At 47.4% G+C, this 20,602-nt stretch overlaps 1 protein-coding gene across 6 annotated transcripts in view; it reads left to right on the top strand.

The window, feature by feature from the left end:
* LOC147637513 (uncharacterized) overlaps nucleotides 1-20,602 on the top strand; it is a 183,833-nt gene that overhangs the window by 116,306 nt on the left and 46,925 nt on the right. For all 6 annotated transcript variants that reach the window (XR_015266050.1, XM_086799298.1, XM_086799297.1 and 3 more), the window contains 4 exons: nucleotides 884-1,072; nucleotides 1,186-1,314; nucleotides 11,083-11,277; nucleotides 11,432-11,612. Coding sequence is in view for 5 of the 6 variants with exons in the window: in XM_086799298.1 (XP_086655424.1) it covers nucleotides 884-1,072; nucleotides 1,186-1,314; nucleotides 11,083-11,277; nucleotides 11,432-11,612 (694 nt within the window). In the remaining variant the exon portion in view is untranslated. The remainder of the gene's footprint in view (nucleotides 1-883; nucleotides 1,073-1,185; nucleotides 1,315-11,082; nucleotides 11,278-11,431; nucleotides 11,613-20,602) is intronic.

Here is a 20,602-nt window from a genome sequence, read left to right as displayed (position 1 = left end):
CAAATGTACTCTCAGTTTTGGTCTCATAGGCCATCATGGCCATTTAGAGACGCTACTATATCATTTCATTTCTCTCTTACACACACACACGTACACACACGCACAAAAGTTCTCCAATCATTTTCATATGAGATACAATGGGCCAAATGCAATGTACATTGACGGGGTTTGCTCGGACTTTATCTCGCTCTTTCCCGCCCGCTCGTTGTTTGGTATGCCTCCTAGGCTCAAAACCCCAGAAGGTGCTTTCTTGGCGGCATTGCCTACGGGCGGAATAATGCATCTGTACGGGCGGTGAAAAAACAGTAACTTTGGGAGGATCTTGGGCCTAAGGCTAGTCGGGGGAAGGGGGGGGGGGGCGCTTGGAGGAGGAGGGGGGGGGGTATCAGCCATCCACTTGTGGGCACATTTTTCAAAAGATCCAATGTTATCCCTTTTTCCATGGGAGTAAAAATGGGCTTGGTGTTGTGCATGACAAAAACCTTCAACATTTATGTTGCATTTTTGGATTAGTAGGGAAATCTTGTAAGATTTCATTGTGAAGAAAATGTAGAGGTGTCCAAGTCTGTCATCCCAATCTGTTTTCAAGGCTGATTGAGTGCATCAATCCTGGGGTGACCATCACCTGTAAGAATCAGATCATGTATCCAACAACAGTCATTATGCTATCCTCTTAACATGACGTAATGGATTGAATAAACATCACTTTTCCTACATCTATACTCCATAATTATGCTACCCCTTTAAGATCATAAAGAGAAATTTTGAGCTTATATATTTACTGTAGACGAAAGTTGTTGAGAGTTTTGTTGGGTGTGTGAAGTTTTTCAGCTTATTATACTGAAATATAGTATTGTTTTTCTCTGTGCATCAATCACTGTAGGGGAATGAGCCCCCTGCCTTGGTAAAAACTAAAGGGCCAGGAGAAAGTTTTGGTGATCTTGCTCTGATGTATGATTTCCCCAGAAATGCAACTGTGAAGGCCAAAACATACTCATTACTTTGGGCAGTCGATAGAATGACTTTCAAATCAATAATGTCACGGCATCTCAGTGGATCCTCAACTGCCCAGGTACGATAAAAGTGGAAAATTTTCCTTATAGGTAGACTTTCTGTTTAGCACACTTGAATGAAAAGAATATAGAGGGGAGGATTATAAAAAGTCTTGACACATCATTGTTTCAGTTACTTCGAGAGGCACCGATTTTGAAGAATCTTTCAACTCAAGACATAGTCAAGTTTAGCAATAACTGTACTATTGAGGCTTACAAGCGAGGAAAAGTTATCTTGAAAGCTGGGTGCATTATGGACAAGGTACCTTCATCATGTCTGCTAGATTTGATAAATATTTTTCTGATCTTTTTCTCTTTTTTGTACCTGAATACAGACCACACACTGGTTTCTTCCTAGGTGATGAGACTCAATCCTTCACTATGGCTACAGAGTTCTCATTCCAATTAAGAGAATTTTGTGTGCTCCTTTGGTTTTTGTATTTCTGAGAAGCCCTAGAACCTCTCCACATACATGAATTACCTTGTTTTTTTTTTTCAGAAAGAGACTTCTATGAAGTATGAGAAAAACATACAACAATCACAGGTATAAGCCGGAAAAGAATAGAATCACCCCAATATGTAAGGTGATTTCAACCACTGAGGAGCATCATGATGCCATGTAAGACTTGTGGTACTAGAGGAAAAGAAGACGCCATGGTCCCATTCCCGCATAAATATCACACGCTTCGCCTGCGCAGAACGAGAGGGCCCGTGAATGCGAGCCCAAGTAGCCATAAGAGTGTGGATGATATCACCCCATATAGTACTAATGCCTTGAGACCCAAAAATTGTTGAAATTACAGCAATGTGATGAGCTATGGTGGATCAAATGCTAGAATCAACATCATTAACAAAGTGATTAGACGATAATTAAGACTTAATTAGTGAGCAATTAACTAATAGCTTAATGTAGGCATGGATAATAAAAAACCAGCAAATTCTCATTAGGCCAATGCCTCAATTTATAGAGTTTACATCCAAGCATCTAATCCCATTGATTTCTCCTTGATTCACTCCACCTCTTTTGCTTGATTCTCTCCACCTCTTCACTTTTCCCAGAATATCTCTACACTTCCTAAATCTTCTCATGCTACCCTTTATTCTCTCCCAGTAGATTCTTCTCACCTTTTCACAGGTTCTCTCACAATTACACATTCTCTTTTACAGCCTCTTGCCAAGGGCTTGTTCCCGCACACACCCTATTCACTTGTATATTTCAACACCTCCCCTCAAGTGAATAATCCTAGCACACCTGGACCCTATACCAAGTTTCTCGCTTACTTGACAGTGCCTCAAGTCCCTAAACTCATAGTCCTTGATACTCTCTCTCTCTATGTGTCCAAGGCTTACTACAAGTGCCCGCGACCTTGACTAAAGTGCTCACACATACATCTATCTACCACGTGGCCTACATCATCGGTGGCTCAGAGGTAGTTTTACTTTGTTGGGGCAGGTTACATTGGGTTGTGGGGTCTCTCTCTCTCTCTCTCTCAGAAAAGATGATCTGACTCCACTTCCTTTGGAGCCTCCATGAAGTTTGCCGATGTCGTTCCTTGTCCACTGGGTTTGCTGTAGCAGTCTCTTGCCATGTGTCCAGGCTTTCCACAGTAGTGGCAAGTGAAGGTCCTTCCTCCTACTCTGCCTCTTCCTCGTCCTCGTCCTCGAGAGAATCCTCCTCGGGTTAAGAATGCTTTTTCTTCTCCTGTTGTTGAGTCGAGCCATTTCTTCTCTTTGCCTCTACTCTCTTGCTCTAGTAGAGCTCCTTCTATCTCGTGTAGCTTCAATTCAAGTACATTCTTTAGTGTTGCTACAATAATTTCATATTCACCTTTGTCCACACTCTTCAGAAGCACTGCTAGTGCCTCATCATCTTCTACCTTTTTGCCAATAGCTGCCAGCTGCTGTTGCTTAATGCTTTTATAGCTGTTCAAGTGTGTGATTAAAGGTTCACTTTCCTTCATATCCAATTTGTAGAATTGCGTTAATAGATTTATCTTTGAATTTTTAGCTTATGTGCCAAATAATTTATTGAGTTCATCCTATGCATCTTTTGCCCATTGTATCCCTGTGATGTGATGAATGATTTCATCATTTAAACTGAGTGTAATAAGTCCCAATGCTTTTTCATTCCTGCTCTTCCACTCATTTTTCCCTCTTGCCTCTAGGCATTCATCTCTTCCCTCAACTAGCCCCCACAGATTTTTTCTCATGAGCAAATACATGGTTTTTGTCTGCCATGTGTAAAACTGCTCCCCATTAAATTTGGCTATTTCTTGTGCTGTACTCATGAGGATGTGAAGGGGATCTTACCTCTTGATCCAATTTCAAGATTCAAGGGCAGTGTCTACCCTTTTACAACTCAATCTGGTGTTTAAGAAATGATTACAATAAATTTATCAACATAAAATCATTAGAAATTACATTAAATCAAGGGTAACTAATTTGTACGGAATGGTTGGAGTATCAAACCATCTCCGAATTGGAATCTGAAGTTATAGGGATCTGTATCAGATACCTAATGGTTAATTTGAACCCTCAATTGCATCAAAATACAGTGATTAGCACTGATTAATCACTGATTAGCAAATTAATCCTCTGTTTTGTGTGCAGAAAACAGAGTATGCGGGGAGCTCAGATCTGGTGCCTTAGACTTCAAATGAGCTCAAATGCTTTCACGGCCATCAATAGCAATTAGTCTAGTAGAGGATTAAGCCAAGAAACACAAGATTTGACCAAACATTGAATGCTTAATCTCTGTTTTACCAAAGTCACGTACAGATTTGATGAAGAGCTTGGATCTCACTGTAGACTTGATCAAATTGAATTCTGACTTCACCAGCTTGTAGAGCATGCTTGAAAACCCCTGGAGCTATGAGGAATTAGAGCCATTGCAACTGAGCAAGAAGAAATCTCAATTTTCCTTTTGAAAAACGGCGCCTGCAAAAAACACGATTTCTCCTGCATCCGCCGGCGGTTTGCGCTTCTGACTCGACTGGCTGGAGCACAAGGGTGTTGGCTATCTATGGCTAGAAGGGTTTGGGCTAATTTTGAGTGTGCAAAGAGAGGGAGCTCCTCCACTGGCTGGGGGTGCAGAGACTAGTTGAAAAAAGAGGAAAAATTTATAATTAGCTACTAATCCTAATTAGCAAAATGATTAGCAAGATAATGGGCTCACAAATTGATGGATTCTAGGCTAGGCTCTGATACCATGTTGAAATTACAGCAATGTGATGAGCTATGGTGGATTAAATGCTAGAATCAACCTCATTAACAAAGTGATTAGACGATAATTAACTAATAGCTTAATGTAGGCATGGATAATCAAGACGTAATTAGTGAGCAATTAACTAATAGCTTAATGTAGGCGTGGATAATAAAAAACCAGCAAATTCTCATTAGGCCAATGCCTCAATTTATAGAGTTTACATCCAAGCATCTAATCCCACTGATTTCTCCTTAATTCACTCCACCTCTTTTGCTTGATTCTCTCCACCTCTTCACTTTTCCCAGAATATCTCCCAGAATATCTCCACACTTACCTAAATCTTCTCATGCTACCCTTTATTCTCTCCTAGTAGATTCTTCTCACCTTTTTCACAGGTTCTCTAACATTTACACGTTCTCTTTTACAGCCTCTTGCCAAGGGCTTGTTCCCGCACACACCCTATTCACTTATATATTTCAACAAAAATCTGGACACCCTCAATAGCCTCCGTGCATCTAGCTCTCCAGATCTGCCATGCTGTAATACTGGCAATAATCTCCCAACTGGTGTCAATCCTCTGTCTGGGGAGTTTATAATCAGAGTGAGGAACATCCTGGAATAAACCATGCTGGGCAATACCTCTATGAATGAAAAAAGCAGAATCTGTACCACTACCCTCATAAAAAAGCTGCGGACTGGACTGGGAGAGCCAAGCAACTGTCCCCCAAGTCACATGCATGGCTCGGCCACTCAGTTTGCCCATAAGTTGGGCTACAGAACCCCAAATCTGCTGTGCAATGCTGCATCCCCATAGACAATGTTGTACGGACTAGACAATGTTGTACGGACTCAGAATTTACCGCACATCTAGGACAGGAAGGTGCTACACCGAAAACTGATCTCCACTGATTGGTGGGGAGATCGCCATGTAAGAATAACCAAAAGAAATGAAAGATGTGGCTCCTTCTGTATGAGTTTCAAAGTCTATGCCAATATCTGCGCTGTATCACTGGAGAAATATCATAGCTCTCCCAATGAGGCCTGAGAGTAGGGATCCTATGCATCTGTCGAGTGAGGAGAAGCCTGGCATTCCGAACAGTGAAACTGAAAAAAGGAAGGCTTTTCAAAGGATCAAAGGCATCAATCCACTCCCACTCTCCTGGATCCTGCTAAAGATACCTGATAGGACTGCCACCATATAGCCACAAACACCAAGAGTCATGAGTCACTATCTGAGGAGAAGGGTCAATATACCAGTGCTTCCCCAAGCGACCAACAATCCTCACTAGACTAAGCCTAGTATTTGGGATGATCTCCTCCATACTACATCTCCTCAATCTCCCACCAGGCATGATAGAATAATGAGGCAATCTGTATCCTCCTGGCCCGGGAGAGCAATGACCTGCAGAAGTATGCCTATCCTCGAAAAAACTCCCAGCCAACTCAGATGATAGTCTCTGTGAAAGGTCCCAAAAAGCCACTCATGCGGAATAGCTGCATCAATCTAATCAATAAGAATGCGAGAGCCCCTAATATGCTGAGTGGATGCAACTCTCCGATCCTCCGGAAGACTCTTAAGGTCTTCCAAGCAAGAACTGCGTATGCGCATCTCTCCCATCCTGACTGCATATAACGAGATGCACCAAGTAGCCGACCAGCCTCATCCCTAATGAACTCATTCCACATAATAGGTTGTTAGTCAACCTCGTCCAAAGACCTAGGAAGCCTTTGTCGCAAAAAAAATATCATGCTTCTCCATGCTGTGACAATGGCTGCAATAAGAGGGGAAGATGGTGCCCTAATATCAGCCTCTGTGAACAAAAAACGTGTGCTGGGCATCGAGTCTCTCCCGACCCTGGGTGTACATCTGGAAATCTGAGACAAGAAAAAATCCTTCCAAGGCTCAGTGCTTGGTAGGAAACCTCTGACCACAAGTCTGCAAAGTAATGCCCTGCACTGAGCATCCAGATCGATAATATTAAAGCCCCCCTCTCTTTTGGGCTGAATAACTGTGAGCCAAGCTACCCTCGCACGAGTGTCTGAGGTGCCATCCAAGCCCAACCAGAGAAAATTGCGGATCAATCTCCGCAATTGGCCAATGCACGCACGAGAGAAGCACCAACAAGAGACAATAAACCAATCTGAGGCAAGCAAAACCTGATTAGCCACCAAAGCTCTGGAGGCTAAATCTAATCTCTTGGAGCTCCAATGGAGGAGCTTCTTCTGGATACTCATAAGTACCGGAGCAAGCTACTGTGTAGGAGAAATATCAATCCCAACTTGGCATCCCAAATATCTAGCAGTGCATCCTCTGCTGATCCAAGTAAAACCAAGCTCTGCACCCCAATCAACTCTCGGTGAATCACTAACCCAAAAACCAACAGATTTGTGCCAATTAATGAGTGCCCCTGCTGCCAAACAGAACTCCTCTAGTGCTACCCGGAAGGAACATAAGCATATATGTGAAGCCTCCAAAAACAGAGCTGTGTCATCAGCTAACTCAAAGTCAACCAACTCCTCATGACTACGAAGAGGCAACCTCAATCCTGAAATACCAGCAGTGGAGTGGAGAAAGATGCTCATGGCCTCTGCAACTATGATATATAATAAAGGGACTAATGGGCAGCTGTGTCGTACTGAGCGAGAAATCTAAAACCGCTCTCCTCTATCACTGCAAGCAAGAACTCTACTGTGGGCATCACGATACATGCATGAAACTCCCTTGATCCATCTCTGAGAGAAGCCCATATGACTAAGAGTACCCTCAAGGAAGTCCCAATCCACTCTATCATAGGCCTTCTCCAAATCCAAGAGCAAAATGGCTAAGGGCTGATTGCTCGCTTTAGCCCATTCGACGGCCTCCCAAGATGAGAAAATGTTATCAAAGATGCTCCTACCGTGTAAGAATCCATTCTGGGTATCATGAAAAACATCGTGCAAAATTGGCTGCAACCTGATGCTCACTGCCTTAGCAAGAATTTTATAGGCAGTCCCAAGTAAGGTGATAGGTCTCCACTGGCCAATCAATGTCCTATCCCCGCTCTTAGGAATAAGATAAATAAGCCCCTCAGTGAGAGAAGAAGGCATAGAACCTTTGTCCCACATCTCCTGCAAAGCCGATGTGATCTCAGCCCCAATCTCATCCCAAAAAGTAATGAAAAAAATAGGGGAGAGGCCATCCTCCCCTGGACACTTACCATGAGGTAAGGCATGAAGAGCATGACTGAACTCCTGCATAGAAAAAGGGGCATCCAGAGCGGCACACATCTCCTCAGTGATCAAATGTGGCAATGCATTCCAAACCTTTCTCTGTGCCCTGTGTCTCAAATCAGAATGCGGCTCAGCACTAAGAAGCTGGCAATAGAAATGGGTGGCAATCTGTCTAACCATAAGAGGATCTAAGTGAAGAGTGCCATGTGAATCCTGCAACTGCTTGACACTATCTCCGACATGAGATGGGCCATGAGAAGCAAAGAAATGTTTGTTACATCTGCCACCCATCTGTGTCCAAAAGTATTCCTGGGCATGGAAACGGTACTCCGCGCGCTGCTCAAGAGAGTGATGAAGTTCTGCTCTAACAGTACATAAAGAATCTAAAACCCATTGAGCATGAGGATGTTTCTCGTGCTCTTTCTGCAAGGCAGCCAATCTACGTCTAATAGTCCTTTCTAAGTCCAAGGCCTCTTGCCTCTTAGACAGGGCACATGTGTGATAAAAGTAACTAATATCACAGAGAGCAGAGGCCAGGCTTTGTGAGGCCTGTAAGAAGTCATGAGATCTCCAAATATCAAGCATACGACGCGATAGCTCTGCATCTGAAAACAAATGATCAGGGATGCGTACATGGGGTGCTGATCCATGGCAATTCGGATCTATAATACATAAAACCACTGGGCAATGATCCGATTTGGAGGTGCCTGTAGCAATCAAAGTATGTCCACCTCTGTCAAGCACCCAATCATCCACATAAAATCTGTCTAACCGTGCATAGATACATCCTACATCTCTTCTCCTGTTAGACCATGAATAAAGAAGTGTGGATGGACTCCTCAAAATGTCATCCTCATGCCAACAATCTCTACCATAAATGGAGAGTATAAACCTCTCCCTAGACGGTCTTTCAAGAGGATGCACCAAGCCCTCATGTCAACCTCTTTTATCCGTTGGCATCTCAACCATGTTAAAAATCCCCACCAATAATCCAATGGTCGGCAAGAGGCATCAATGTAGTGAGAGATTTCCAAAAGGCAATCTTCTCACCTCTATGGTTAGGAGCATAGAGGTTGAGAATACCAATGCGTGTAGTACCCTGCATAAGAAGGATCCACTGCGCTCTCGCAGGTAAAATGACACCATGTCCAATGAATCAAGGCAAGATCAAAGCTGAAATAGAGATACAAACACCACCCTTGGTACCAACAGCTGGTGACCAAAAGGTGTGTCCCGAGAGAAGCTTGCCTGATCTCCCACACTGACTAGCATCCAGTTTATGCTCTTGCAAGAGCAATATATCCATAGGTCCACCTGTGACTGCACAGTGAAGCTGGGTTTTTACAATTTGTTTCCGTCGACGCGGAAAAAAAACCGCAAGACCCTGAATGTTCCAACTAACAATCCTCATAAAGACTCAAAGTAGGAACGACCAGATCTCGTGGTCGACGAAGGACCCCCTTTAGAGGCGGAAGTACGTCTCGCATAGGTAAGGGAGGGAAAATCTGACGATATAAACCTTACCTCTCTCTCCCACTCCGGGAAAAGCCAGGGCTAGTCCTCAGAACTAGAGAGGTACCATGACAATGCGAATGTGCAACATCATCCTCAAGGGTGCAATCATCCTGTAACTGTAATACAGCATCCTCCTGTGAGGGATCCAGATCATGTGCCTGCAAGCTCTCATCCTCCAAAAAAGGATAAACATCCTGTGAGGCAAGAGCTGCATAGGGGTTAGGGTGCTCCACAAGGGGTGTGGGTGAAGGGACAGGTATGGGGATCCGAGGGTGCCTGCCATCCCTAACCACAACCCAATGCTGTGTGGTCTACTGTGGCAAAGGAGCAGCTGGAGTCTCGGCATCTCCAGAAGGTCTCTGATGGGCAGGACCACGCTGCTCCTAGCATGGCCCCTCGATCTGGGACAATCTCTAGCAATGTGACCCTGTCGACGACAAATCCGACACTGGTCAGGTCTGCCTACAATCTCCATCCTCTGGCGGAAATGAGATCTGTCAGGTCTCTGAAGCATAACATGATCATCAGTAATCGATGGATCAGGAACAAGCACAAGGACCCGGGGTACACCATCAAGAGTGGCGGTAACGGCCGCGGAAGCTAACGCGGGAGAGCTCAGGAGGATTGGTACCTTTAGAACCTGGCAAAAGGATGCCCCTACGGAAGCTAAAAGCTTCCAATAGAACCGAGGAAGAGCAGGAAACCGTAGTGAGACCAAGGTAAGGCGCTGATCCTCCACCACTGGATCAAAGCCCACCTGGTACTTAAAGAAGAAAATCTTCCTAGGACCAAGAGGAAAGGGGCTGCTAGCCAAAGCCTGAGAAGTAGCTTCTGAAGAATGAAAGTCCACCTGGAAGAAGCCTCGACCAAGTAAACGAGTATCCTGAAAGTGCACAATCAGCTCTGAAGGGAGAGCTGCTAGAAGCCATTAACGGGTCTGCGAACGAGAGGGGTGGGAACCATAATCTCCCACAACAAGGGTAGTCTGGACCACCTCAAGGTCAATGTCATGCTGAAGAGAGGTGAGCTCGCCTTGTGAAAAATTGATGATTCTCCCAGCCAGTGGGGGTGATGAGAGATTGGCTGCGGCAGAAAAAGCCATAAGACCAATCAAGAAAAGTGGGCGGCCGACTTGAATCCAGATAAAATAGCTGCTGGGAAAACGGGAGAAGAGGAAGGGGGGCAAAGGCGGGGAGCAGCTGGGGAAGCAAGGGCAAAGGGGCAGGCGGGGTCAGCAGAGGGGCAGGCGGGGACTGAAGAAGGCAGGGGGCGGGCAGCAAAGGGGGAGGCGGGGCAGCAAAAGGGGGGCTGGCGGGGGCAGCAAAAGGGGCAGGCGAAGGCAGGCAGCGGGCAGCAGAGGGGCTGGCGGGGGCAGGCGAAGGGCAGGCGGGGCAGCAAAAGAGGCAGGCGAAGGCAGGCAGGGGGCAGCACAGGGGCTGGCGGGGGCAGGTGAAGGGCAGGCAGGGACTGAAAGGCTAGTGAAGGGCAGGTGGGGATTGAGGAAAGGCTAGCGAAGGCTGCAGAGGGACAGGCGGGGGGTTGCAGAAGGGCAGGCGAAGGCAGCAATTGAGCAGGCGAGGGCAACAGAGGCAGGCGGGAGCAGCAAAGGAGCAGGCGGACGCAAGAGAGGGCAGGCGGGGGCAGCAGCGCAGGTTCACGTCACTTCAGCACTCCTTCCGTTAGATAAAACTAGCCTGAATTACCTTGTTTAGTGCATGCTTTCTGCAAAATATAGTGCGTGGCATATGGAGGTTCTCGAGCAGCCCTATGTATGCCTAGCAGGCCCTAGAACCTACGCACATAATGGACTTGTCCACTCTAAGGCAGATTTGTCTCTGCCGGAGGTTTTTAATATTATCTGTGCTCCCTCTTTAGGCTGGCACACAGCATACTTTTTGCCTTATTTATGAACATCAAGAAAATGGGTGCAAGGTTTCTTTGCAAAGTTTATGAAATTGAATCAATTGATGTTTCGTTCTCCAAATGATGTTTTAATTAATGGTGCATGACTCACTGAGGCACACCAACAGGAGTCCTCATGCTACATAAATTTCACTATTTTGTTGAGCATCGACTAAATCAAATTAGAAATATTTCCAGGTTTATATGATCCAACAGGGTCAGGTACGGATAAGCTATGGAACAAACAGCATTTTTACTGGCAGGTCGACGTCACTCGAGTTTGTTGCTGGTGAAACAATAGCTGTCATGAACAGATTAGAGATCCTTGGAGAATCTCTACTTCTCAATGGGGAAACCACTAACTTTTGCAACTTCTCTGCCTCATCCGAGCACGTAATCTACTCCTAGGAAAGACCTTTGTTAATCAGTTGATTGGCTGTTGTGCAAAATGCATAAATTTTTCTATCAGATGATTTTTAAGGTCTTTTTTTTTCATGTATGTAGATAGTGTTCAGAAACTTAAATTTTGCAATTTGAAAAATTTCAGGTTCGCTTAATGGTGATGGACAGGTCATGTTTTGACAAGCGGCATTTATTGTTGATACGAAAGGAGCTTCAACTTCAGCTTATTACCCTTTCATTGCAGAGGGTTCCGGCATTCATAGAATTTTCGCAAGACCACCTTTTGTCATTGGCAAGTAGTTTTACGGAGACTGTCCATACAACAGGTAAGCTTTACACTCTTGGTTCGGAACTTTAAAAAGTTTCTAATATGGAGACTTCTATGAAGTATAAGAGAACATACGAAATTCGACAGCCAACTAAGGGATAAGGATGACTCCTTGAGAAATAGTCACTGCAAGAGGAGGCAAATCAGTGGTAATGCAAAACTATTTCATTAGCACAAAAGAAAGAGAGATTTTTTTAACATCTACGAAAGAGTCAAAACCTGAAGGTCCATAAGACCAAGCAGCAGTACAAGTGTGCTATGTATAGGCTAAAAGTCAATTCATGGAAAGATAAGAAAACACCTGACAAAGGGGTTTGCATACTTGACGGAACTGTCGAGTACAAATGACAGTAACATATCCAAGCAGAAGAGGGAATCATGTATCACTGCATCATGAAAAGAAAACATTCAGTATCCACCTCTCGGGACTGCATCTGTGTGTTGCTGGCCTCCTGGCCTCTAGAGATATTGTGCCCTCTCTGTGGTTACACCTTGGGTCCGCAGTATTAGGTCAATGCCATGCTGAGATCCAGTGCATCACCCTGATCTACCTTGCACCACCTCAAGTTGGTGTCCATCATGGCTATCTAATATGAATGTTACAAAAGTCTGAGTAGTATCTTGCTAATCCTATCTCTCTTGATCTTTACGAACCCGTATACCAGGATTATCATCATTAGATTGTAGCGAGGTGCGCTCCCCCCTCTCCTGCTCTGCATCGCTGCCAGCGAGCCCCCTGCCCTAGCTCCACCGTGTGTGCCCCCCCTTCTCCCTCTCTCTTGCCCTTCGCCTCCGGCGCCCCCCTCTTCTCCCCCTTTTGCACCTGTGCCCCGCCCCTGCCCTGCCCAACTTCACGCCCCATCCTCTTATCTGCCCAACTGCACACACCCCCCTTCTCCCTTCCCCCCCCACCCCCCCCACCCCCCCGTTTTGCACCACTGCCTTTTACTGCCTGTGACCCCCGCCCCCTTTTCCTTCTACGCCCCCTCGCCTAGCCCTTTGCCTTCTTTCTGCGCCCACCCCCCTGCCCTTCACCGCCTGCATCTCCCTTTTTTCTTTTTTCTTTCTTCTTCTCTTTTCTTTTTCTTTTTTCTTTTCTTTTTTTTCCTTTTCTTTTCCTTTTCCTTTTTTTTTTTTTTTTTTTTTTGGTGCCCTCTACCACTTCCTTTCCTTTCTTCTTTGCCATCTCTAGCCCCTCCTTGTTCCTCCGGCAGCACCCTGAGGTTGTGGGCATTTCTTCATTTTCTCGCCAAGTTTCAGCCTCTTATGGTCTTCGCCCCCAAGAGCACTCCATGGCAGCCGCTGTCTCCCCCGACCGAGGCCGCCATTACCTACCTTTCATTTTCCGAAGTGGAACTGTAGCTTCTCATTACGACTGTTGCATCCCTAGAGGCCTCCACTCTGGTATGCAAGATTGTTGGTAGCCGCCCCGTGCGTGGCCAACTTAGAGATCTTCTTCAGGCTAGCCTCCTAGGTGCGCCAGTAGAGATCGTAGATATTCATCCTTTGGGGCGCGGCTACTACTAGGTTGAGTTCGACTCACTAGCGGTGTCTGATCTTGTCATGCAACTGAGTCCCGTTGCACTACGTACGGGCTAGGCCTTCTTTGCACGGTGGCAACACGGCTTCGACCCAACATCCGACACATTAGCTGGAGTTTTGGGCTTTCCCGTGACAGTCTGCTTTCCAGGCCTCAGGAAGGAATACCTTCCTTTTCTCCCGGTGATTGGTGGTGCCATCGGGAGAGTGATGGAATCCCCCCCCCCCACCGCTGCCTCGGCCCTCACACGAGCAGCTGGGATTCCATCTCTCCGCATTTGTATTGCCTCGCCGGATTTGTGCCTCACATGATATCTATACACAGTCTTTGGGGCGACCCCATTATACAACGAGTGGAGTATTCTAGCTTTCCAAGCCAATGCTTTATTTGCAGGCATATGAGTTTGCCCTTGGCGTCAGACTAGGCAACTGGCCCCGGTGGTTCCCCCTCCTACTTCCCACTCAGATCCTCATCAGGGGGACGAGGGAGGAGCAGGTCCCAGGCCGCCGAGCACAAGGTTTTGACCCTAGATGACCCATCAACCAAAGAGTGGCAGACGGTTGGCCGGTCGCCGACCAAGCATCAAAGTTGAGCATCGCCACCGTGCGCGCTCACCAACGTTCTTACTCATCCATGGCCTTTGGCTAGGATGGAGCTTGGTGGATTAGCCCACATAGACGAGAGAGGGGAGATGGTGACCTCCAGCCTGGAGGTGCTGCTTTTTGTGTTCATGCATACCTTTCTCGCAGTACCTCTCCCCCCTTCTTACAGATACCTCCATTGTGATCGATGTAGCACGGAGTATGCATACTCTCGCGGTCGAGCAGAGTGGCAGTACATGGAGGGCAGGATCCACGCCCACTTGGCGCAACTCCACACCAATAAAGATTGTGACTATTCCCCATCTAAGCCCGCGCCCAAGACTCTTCAAGTGGAGGGCAGTTCCGGTAGTTCCGCCTCCCACAGAGATTGATATGAGGATTGTCTCATGGAGCATTCAGGGCTTAGGGGAGCCTGAGGGCTTTCAGAGACGAGGTGTCCTTAGAGGAGAGCTGCATCGAGCTATGGTGGGGAGATCTATCGACATTCTTTTCCTCCAAGAGCACCATCTTACTAAGGGGCATACTTGCCGCTGTGGGAAGGTTCTACCAGGCAAGAGTCATACTTTTTGGTCTCCATCCTTGAGCCCTTCAGGGATGCAGGGAGGAGTGTGTCTCTCTGTGAGTGAGCAGCTTCTTCCGTCTTACACACAGGATCAAGAGTCATAGTTCCAAGACGTGCTTAGTGGTTACCATTCTAATTGGAGAGGATAGGGTTAGCTTCCTCAACATTTATGCCCCGAATGCGGCTGTAGGTAGAGCTATCTTTTGGAGCACTTTCCGACAGGCCTTGCCCCAAGCTGATTTTTGGTGCATGGGTGGTGACTTCAACATGATAGAGGTAGCAGAGGATAGACTTGGAGGTGGCACGGCCACAGTCTCAGGAGTGGAGTACTCTGCATGGGAGGAGATGATACTGATTCTTAGGGGACTGGATCCTTGGCATCTTCCAGAGTTTGGGCGTAGCCCTAGGAGTCTTAGCTTCTCTCGATAGGCGGAGCACTAGCCCCAACCTCTCTCAGCTAGACAGGTTTTATGTTCATGAGGGGGATTGCAGCCGTGGAGGCATGGTTGGTATTCTGGCAGGCACTACATTTTCAGATCATGCCCCAGTTATTATGTCCCTAGAGGACCCACAGAGGCATGACAAACATGCGAGCTCCAGGACTCCAGACAGTCTCATTCAGGACCCCGAGATTTGTAGCCGGATTGAGCAGATATGGGCGGGTCTGGACTTTTCCTTAGGATCTGCAGCGTGCACTTTGGATGATGGCCTTGGGGAGGTTAATATTTTCTTATAGGAGGCAGCCCAGAGTAGATTGGAGGGATTCAGGAGCAGGAGAGGAATCTGAGGAGGGGCCTAGCGTCTTCAAGAGAGTTCCCGAGATAGCCCGTCGATTGAGAGTCAGATCGATGCCGCCCGCACGGAGATTCAGTCCATTGAGGAGAGGAGGGTGGAGTATAGATACCATGCCAGGGCCTCATTCTGGACTCAAGCCGGTGAGACAGAGTTACTTGAGACTTCTTTGAGATAGCCGGCCCTCACAAGAGGAGAGATGGTATTCGTAGGCTACATGGCCAGGCTAGAGCTATTCGCAGTGAGAGCCATCGCCACGGATTTCTTCCGGTCTCCTCTCACCGGTGCCCCAGTATCCCCCCAGGTGATGGATTCGCACGAGAAAGAGTCTGGAGGCACACGAGAGAGGTGGTTCCCCGCTCCCTTTGGTCTTTCTTATTGACCCCTTTCACTGTAGAGGAGCTGGTGGAGGCGGTGAAGGCATTACCTAGGGGCAAATGCCCGGGGTGGATGGGCTTCTTGTTTCTTTTTTTCTTTGCCATTGGGACCTCATGGAAGGTGGCCTTCCCGTTGCCTTCAATGAGATTATGCTCATAGCTGCCATGCCAGAGAGGCTCACAGAGGGCTTGATACATCTGATTCCCAAGGAGGGTGGGGATAGATTGGAGATTCGGCAGTGGAGACCCATCACCCTTCTAGGGACGGCATACAAGATTTTGGTCAAGGCCATTAGCAGGCGACTTCAGCCTTCCCTCCCAGACTTGATCCATGACACTCAGACTAGTTTTGTTCAGGATCATAGTATTCTGGACAACATCTTTAGCTTTTGGGAGGCGACAGCTTCGGCCAGGATGGGACAGCAGGATCTCGTTGTGCTACTCCTAGACTTTGAGAAAGCTTATGAGACAGGGTGGATTGGAGCTTTCTGTAGGGCACTATGAGCCGGATGGGATTCCCCATGGAGTGGATTTGCGGAGTCTCAAGACTTTATTCAGCATCTCACAGCCAGGTTCTCATTCATGAAGCCCGAGGCGACAGATTCCCCTCGAGGCCATGAGTAGTTTTTTCTCCGCCCGAGAGACTGAACTTTAGGGATTGCACCTTCCCTTCCACACACAAGAGGAGTTGTTGGACCCAGAATTGCAGACGACACAGCAACCTACCTTGCTGAAGATGTTGGGAATCTCCAGAGATTCGCAGAGGCGATAGAGATTTTTTGTCGTGCATTAGGAGCACAGATCAACTGGCACAAGTCGTGTGATTTTTGGGTAGGCTCAGCACCCACCCTGACTTGGCAACCAGTTGAGGCTTTCCACTGGATCCCGAAGGGCACTCCAATCCGATACCTCGGCTGCGAGGTTGGCATTGATGTCTCTCCCGAGCAGCAGCGTGCTTTGCTTCTTCTGAGTATTCGGGAGAAGGCTCTGTACTGGAGCTCGGCGAGGCTATCCCTAGCAAGCAGAGTGGTGGTGGCGAACCAGGTACTGCTTGCCACCAGTTGGCAAACGTTGGGCCGGGGTCAAGGTCAGAGCCCTCGTCTGATAATGCTGAAGGAGGGGGTAATCTTTGGGAGAAAGTCCACTGTCATTCCCATGTCCGGGACTCTACACAGTGTCTGCATAAGTGTGAGATACATGATTGCCATGCAAGGCACCGTGACCTAATACATCTTGTTGTGCATTCTGTGGTTTATCTACATAATCTTTCAAGCCTTGTACATCCTGCAAACTACCCTGCCCAAGCAGGGAGGACTCGACAAAGTCATCCTAGCCTGAGGCACCATCCTTCTGCACGGATGATCCAGCGGTCTCACCACTATGATCCAAAGCATCACCATCCTGTTGTGCATGACCTGAGGGAGGCGTCCGAGTGTCCCCACGAGGAGGATGGGCACGTGACACAACCCGCCACACTTGACGGACCACTGGATAGGCTGGGGCCATAGGCTGTGTTGAGGGGAAGGCATGTTTGCGCTGCCTCTTATGGCCCCAGGCTCTAGGGAAATCCCAAGCAAAGTGCCCCTAATGGTAACAAACCCGGCACTGGTTAGGTTTACCAGCAACCTCCATACTAAGGCAATGACCACCTGGGCTGATGAAGTCGGTAAGGTAGGGTAAGGCAGCACCTGAAGGACCTGTCCAAACGATGACCCAATGGCCTCCAGCATAGGCCAATATGCACGAGGAAGACCTAGGAATCTGATGGGACATTGTTCCAATCTTCTGCCACGAGATCGAAGTAGCTAGAATAAGTTTGGAAGAACATCTTCCTCGGGCCCAAAGAGAACGGGCTGCCCTCCAGTACCAAAGAGGCTGAATCCTCATCATCAAAGTTGCTACTCATTGGTGGACACAGATAGAGAGACCACAGGCCCTCATGATGGCACGCATGATACGCAGCAAACCGTCAGTACCTCATGACATTATCCGAGCAGAGTTTGCTGCGCCTCCTATGATGGTAGAGGCCATATTTCAGACTATATGCTTGCTAGACAGATTCAGAGAGATGCCACAGGACAGATTATCATACAGAGCTTTTCAGGCATCTAGACAGTTGGCTGAGGCAGGAGACAGAGGATCATGGTATGCACAGGTCACACATTGGTTCTCACAGCATGGCCTAGACATGGATCATCTACCACCATTCCAGTATGACAGGGATGCACCACATATCCGTCTCTCTCATAGTGAGAGGAACAGAGTATTGAGACAGGATCTATGGCAGCTCTATACACGAGAGACATGGGTATCGCCTACACAACCTCTTCCACCGAAGATGCTATACTACAGAGATCACTTCATGAGTATCACTGATGATGGATTTATAGAGAGGCCTAGATACATGGAGGGCTTTTTACCACACGGCTCCCGAGTGGCTATTGGTCAGCTCAGAGTTTCATCACACCGATTGGAGATTGAGACTGGCAGAGCAGCACGGATCCCCCGAGAGGAGAGGGTATGCAGATTGTGCAGAGAGGAGGTGGAGAGTGAGGAGCATTATGTATGCAGATGCAGAGCATATACAGCCATCAGAGAGAGATATCCCATTTTATTCAGAGAGCCACATTCCCTACGCCAGATCTTTGAGACAGCAGACCAGCGCATACTGGGGAGATGCATTCTAGACATACAGCGCCACAGAGAGACATTATTACAGGCTCAGACAGCTCCAGAGGGGGGGCGACAGACACAGATTACTACATTTTTTCAGAGATCCATACCCCTCCCAGCCCCTACACGGCAGGGAATTACTCTCCAGAGAGCAGAGACAATTAGAGCCCGCAGGAGACAGAGGACACCTGGCTTTCGGACACCACGCCTATACCAGAGAGAGATGACAGAGATCAGAGCTCAGTTTCACAGAGAGGGTGCGGAGCGACTGGCTCGCTTCAGAGCACACCCAGGCATGTTCTTCAGGGAGCTGTGGACACCCCCTTCACTGATGTATACCATTTTATACCCCCAGTATGGTACAGGATGGAGCTAGATAGGTTGCATATCATGATTGTATACTCCATGCATATAGCTTTGCATTCTCCTAGTAATAGAGCTCCATCCCCTGCACACCCAGATTCAGCTTTTTTATTCAGTACTTTTTCATTTTGTTGGGATGACAGAGGATACCCCATACAAGTCCTCCGATTTGTCTCATAGGCCGAGTTCGGTCTTTTGGAAGACGTTAATAAAATCTTTCTTTCTTTCTTTCTTTCTCTCTCTCTCTCTCTCTCTCTCTCTCTCTAAGAGGAGAAGGAGGACCTCATAGCAGAAGTCAAAGACCTTCACGGGGAAGTCAACACGCTCAAAGGCGTAATTTAGGTGAAATTCAGCCATCCATGATAGAAGAGCTCAAGGTTATCAAGGAATAAGTACGGGCAATTAAGGAAGAAGAGAAGCAACACGAAGCAAAGACTTCCTCATGGGTGGAAGTCATCACCAAGACTCAAAGGAAGATGGATGAAGCGGAGAAGTGGATAGAGGTCGCCAAGAAGGGTAAAGGTAAGGAGATAACAACCCCTACACCTACAATCATTAACATGACTTTGGAAGAGGAACAACGAAGACGTACACGTGCTTTGCATGTGAGGATTACCGGCCTTAAAGACGGGGATAAAGTTGAAGAGGAGGTGAAAGAGCTTATGGTGTTGATGGGGATTGACAGTCCGGCACATGCAAAAGCCTGGAGAGTGGGCAAAAAAAGCGGAGGCGACGGGGAAACATCAAAGGAAAGAGCTCTCATACTTCGCTTCCCCTCTATTGAGGCAAAGAAGGAGTTCTTGAAGAGGCGACCCACTTTAAAGAATACAGGCATTTTTCTTGGTGACGATCTTACTCTTCACAGCTTGCACATATGAAGGAAGTCATGCCAGAGATTAGGGCGGCAAGAGAAAAGGGAAAGATAGCATTTTATAGAGAAGGGAGGGTGGTCATCGTGGAGCGACGCTCTACATGACGGTGCGAGACCTATGAGACCAAATTAAAGCTGGCAGCCTGGAACTGTAATGGATCCCTCAGACTTGATGTAGGTGCCTTTGAGGACAGCTTTAGAGATAGAGATATAGTCTTCTACTCGGAGACTCACCAGGCCCCTGGTCAGATGATGCCACAAGTGACAGGATACAGATGGGAGACAGCCTGCAGAGTAGGGACGAGATCGGTACACAGTAGTAGAGGATCAGGGGGGGTGGCAGTTCTTTTCAGGGAGGAGCTGCAACCGCTTCTACACATCGTTCGGAGAGATGATCAGGCCAGATATATGTGGGTGAGACTGAGGGCCGACACAGGCAGATTCCTATATATTGCCATATGCTATTTTGCTCCTAGTACATCGACATATGCAGCACCTAGAGGGGGCAGTCTCCTTTCTCTGTGCTAGATGATGACATATGGGAGTTCTCTAGGGATGGAGACATCATCCTCTTAGGGGACTTTAATGCCCAGACGGGCAACCACCAGACAGCCTTTTATGATACCTCAGAGGAGATGCTGAGAGAGCTGGACACTCCGGATATGGGATTAGACAAACGCTCACAGGATGTGGAGTGCACAGAGTATGGGAGATATTTGGTAGATATGGGGACTGCACATGGGTTGATGGCTTGCAGAGGTTTCCGTCAGTAGCTGGATTTACTTGCTTTCCACATAGACATGGTGCTAGCACAGTGGATTATGTTATGGCTATGCCGAGCTTTGTTTCATGCATTGAGGACTTCACAGTTGGATCTCGACCCATCTCGACCCATTGGGGTAGTAGTGGATCATGCATTGTTGACATTGACCATCTCTTTTCACTTTACCACAGCTCAGAGGACACGAGGGGCAGATCACACTCGATATACTTTTACTTCAGAGACTGATGCTGTCTACAGAGATGGGATTTATAGACGTCTGTACACAGAGGAGCTAGGGAGACCTTTGGAGGAGCTGACCCATATACTGACAGAGACTTTACAGGATGCAGCGAGAGAGACATATCCACATACTCGGCCTGGACAGAGACAGCGTTCTGGGTGTATGCCCCAGAACAGCTGGTATGATGAGGAGTGCAGAGAGACA

Source organism: Cibotium barometz, chromosome 6, assembly GCF_041138505.1.
Source record: "Cibotium barometz isolate CiBa-2024 chromosome 6, ASM4113850v1, whole genome shotgun sequence".
NCBI lineage: Eukaryota > Viridiplantae > Streptophyta > Polypodiopsida > Cyatheales > Cibotiaceae > Cibotium > Cibotium barometz.
The sequence above is the reverse complement of the archived record's forward strand: the minus strand, read 5'-3'. Positions and strand labels throughout refer to the sequence as shown.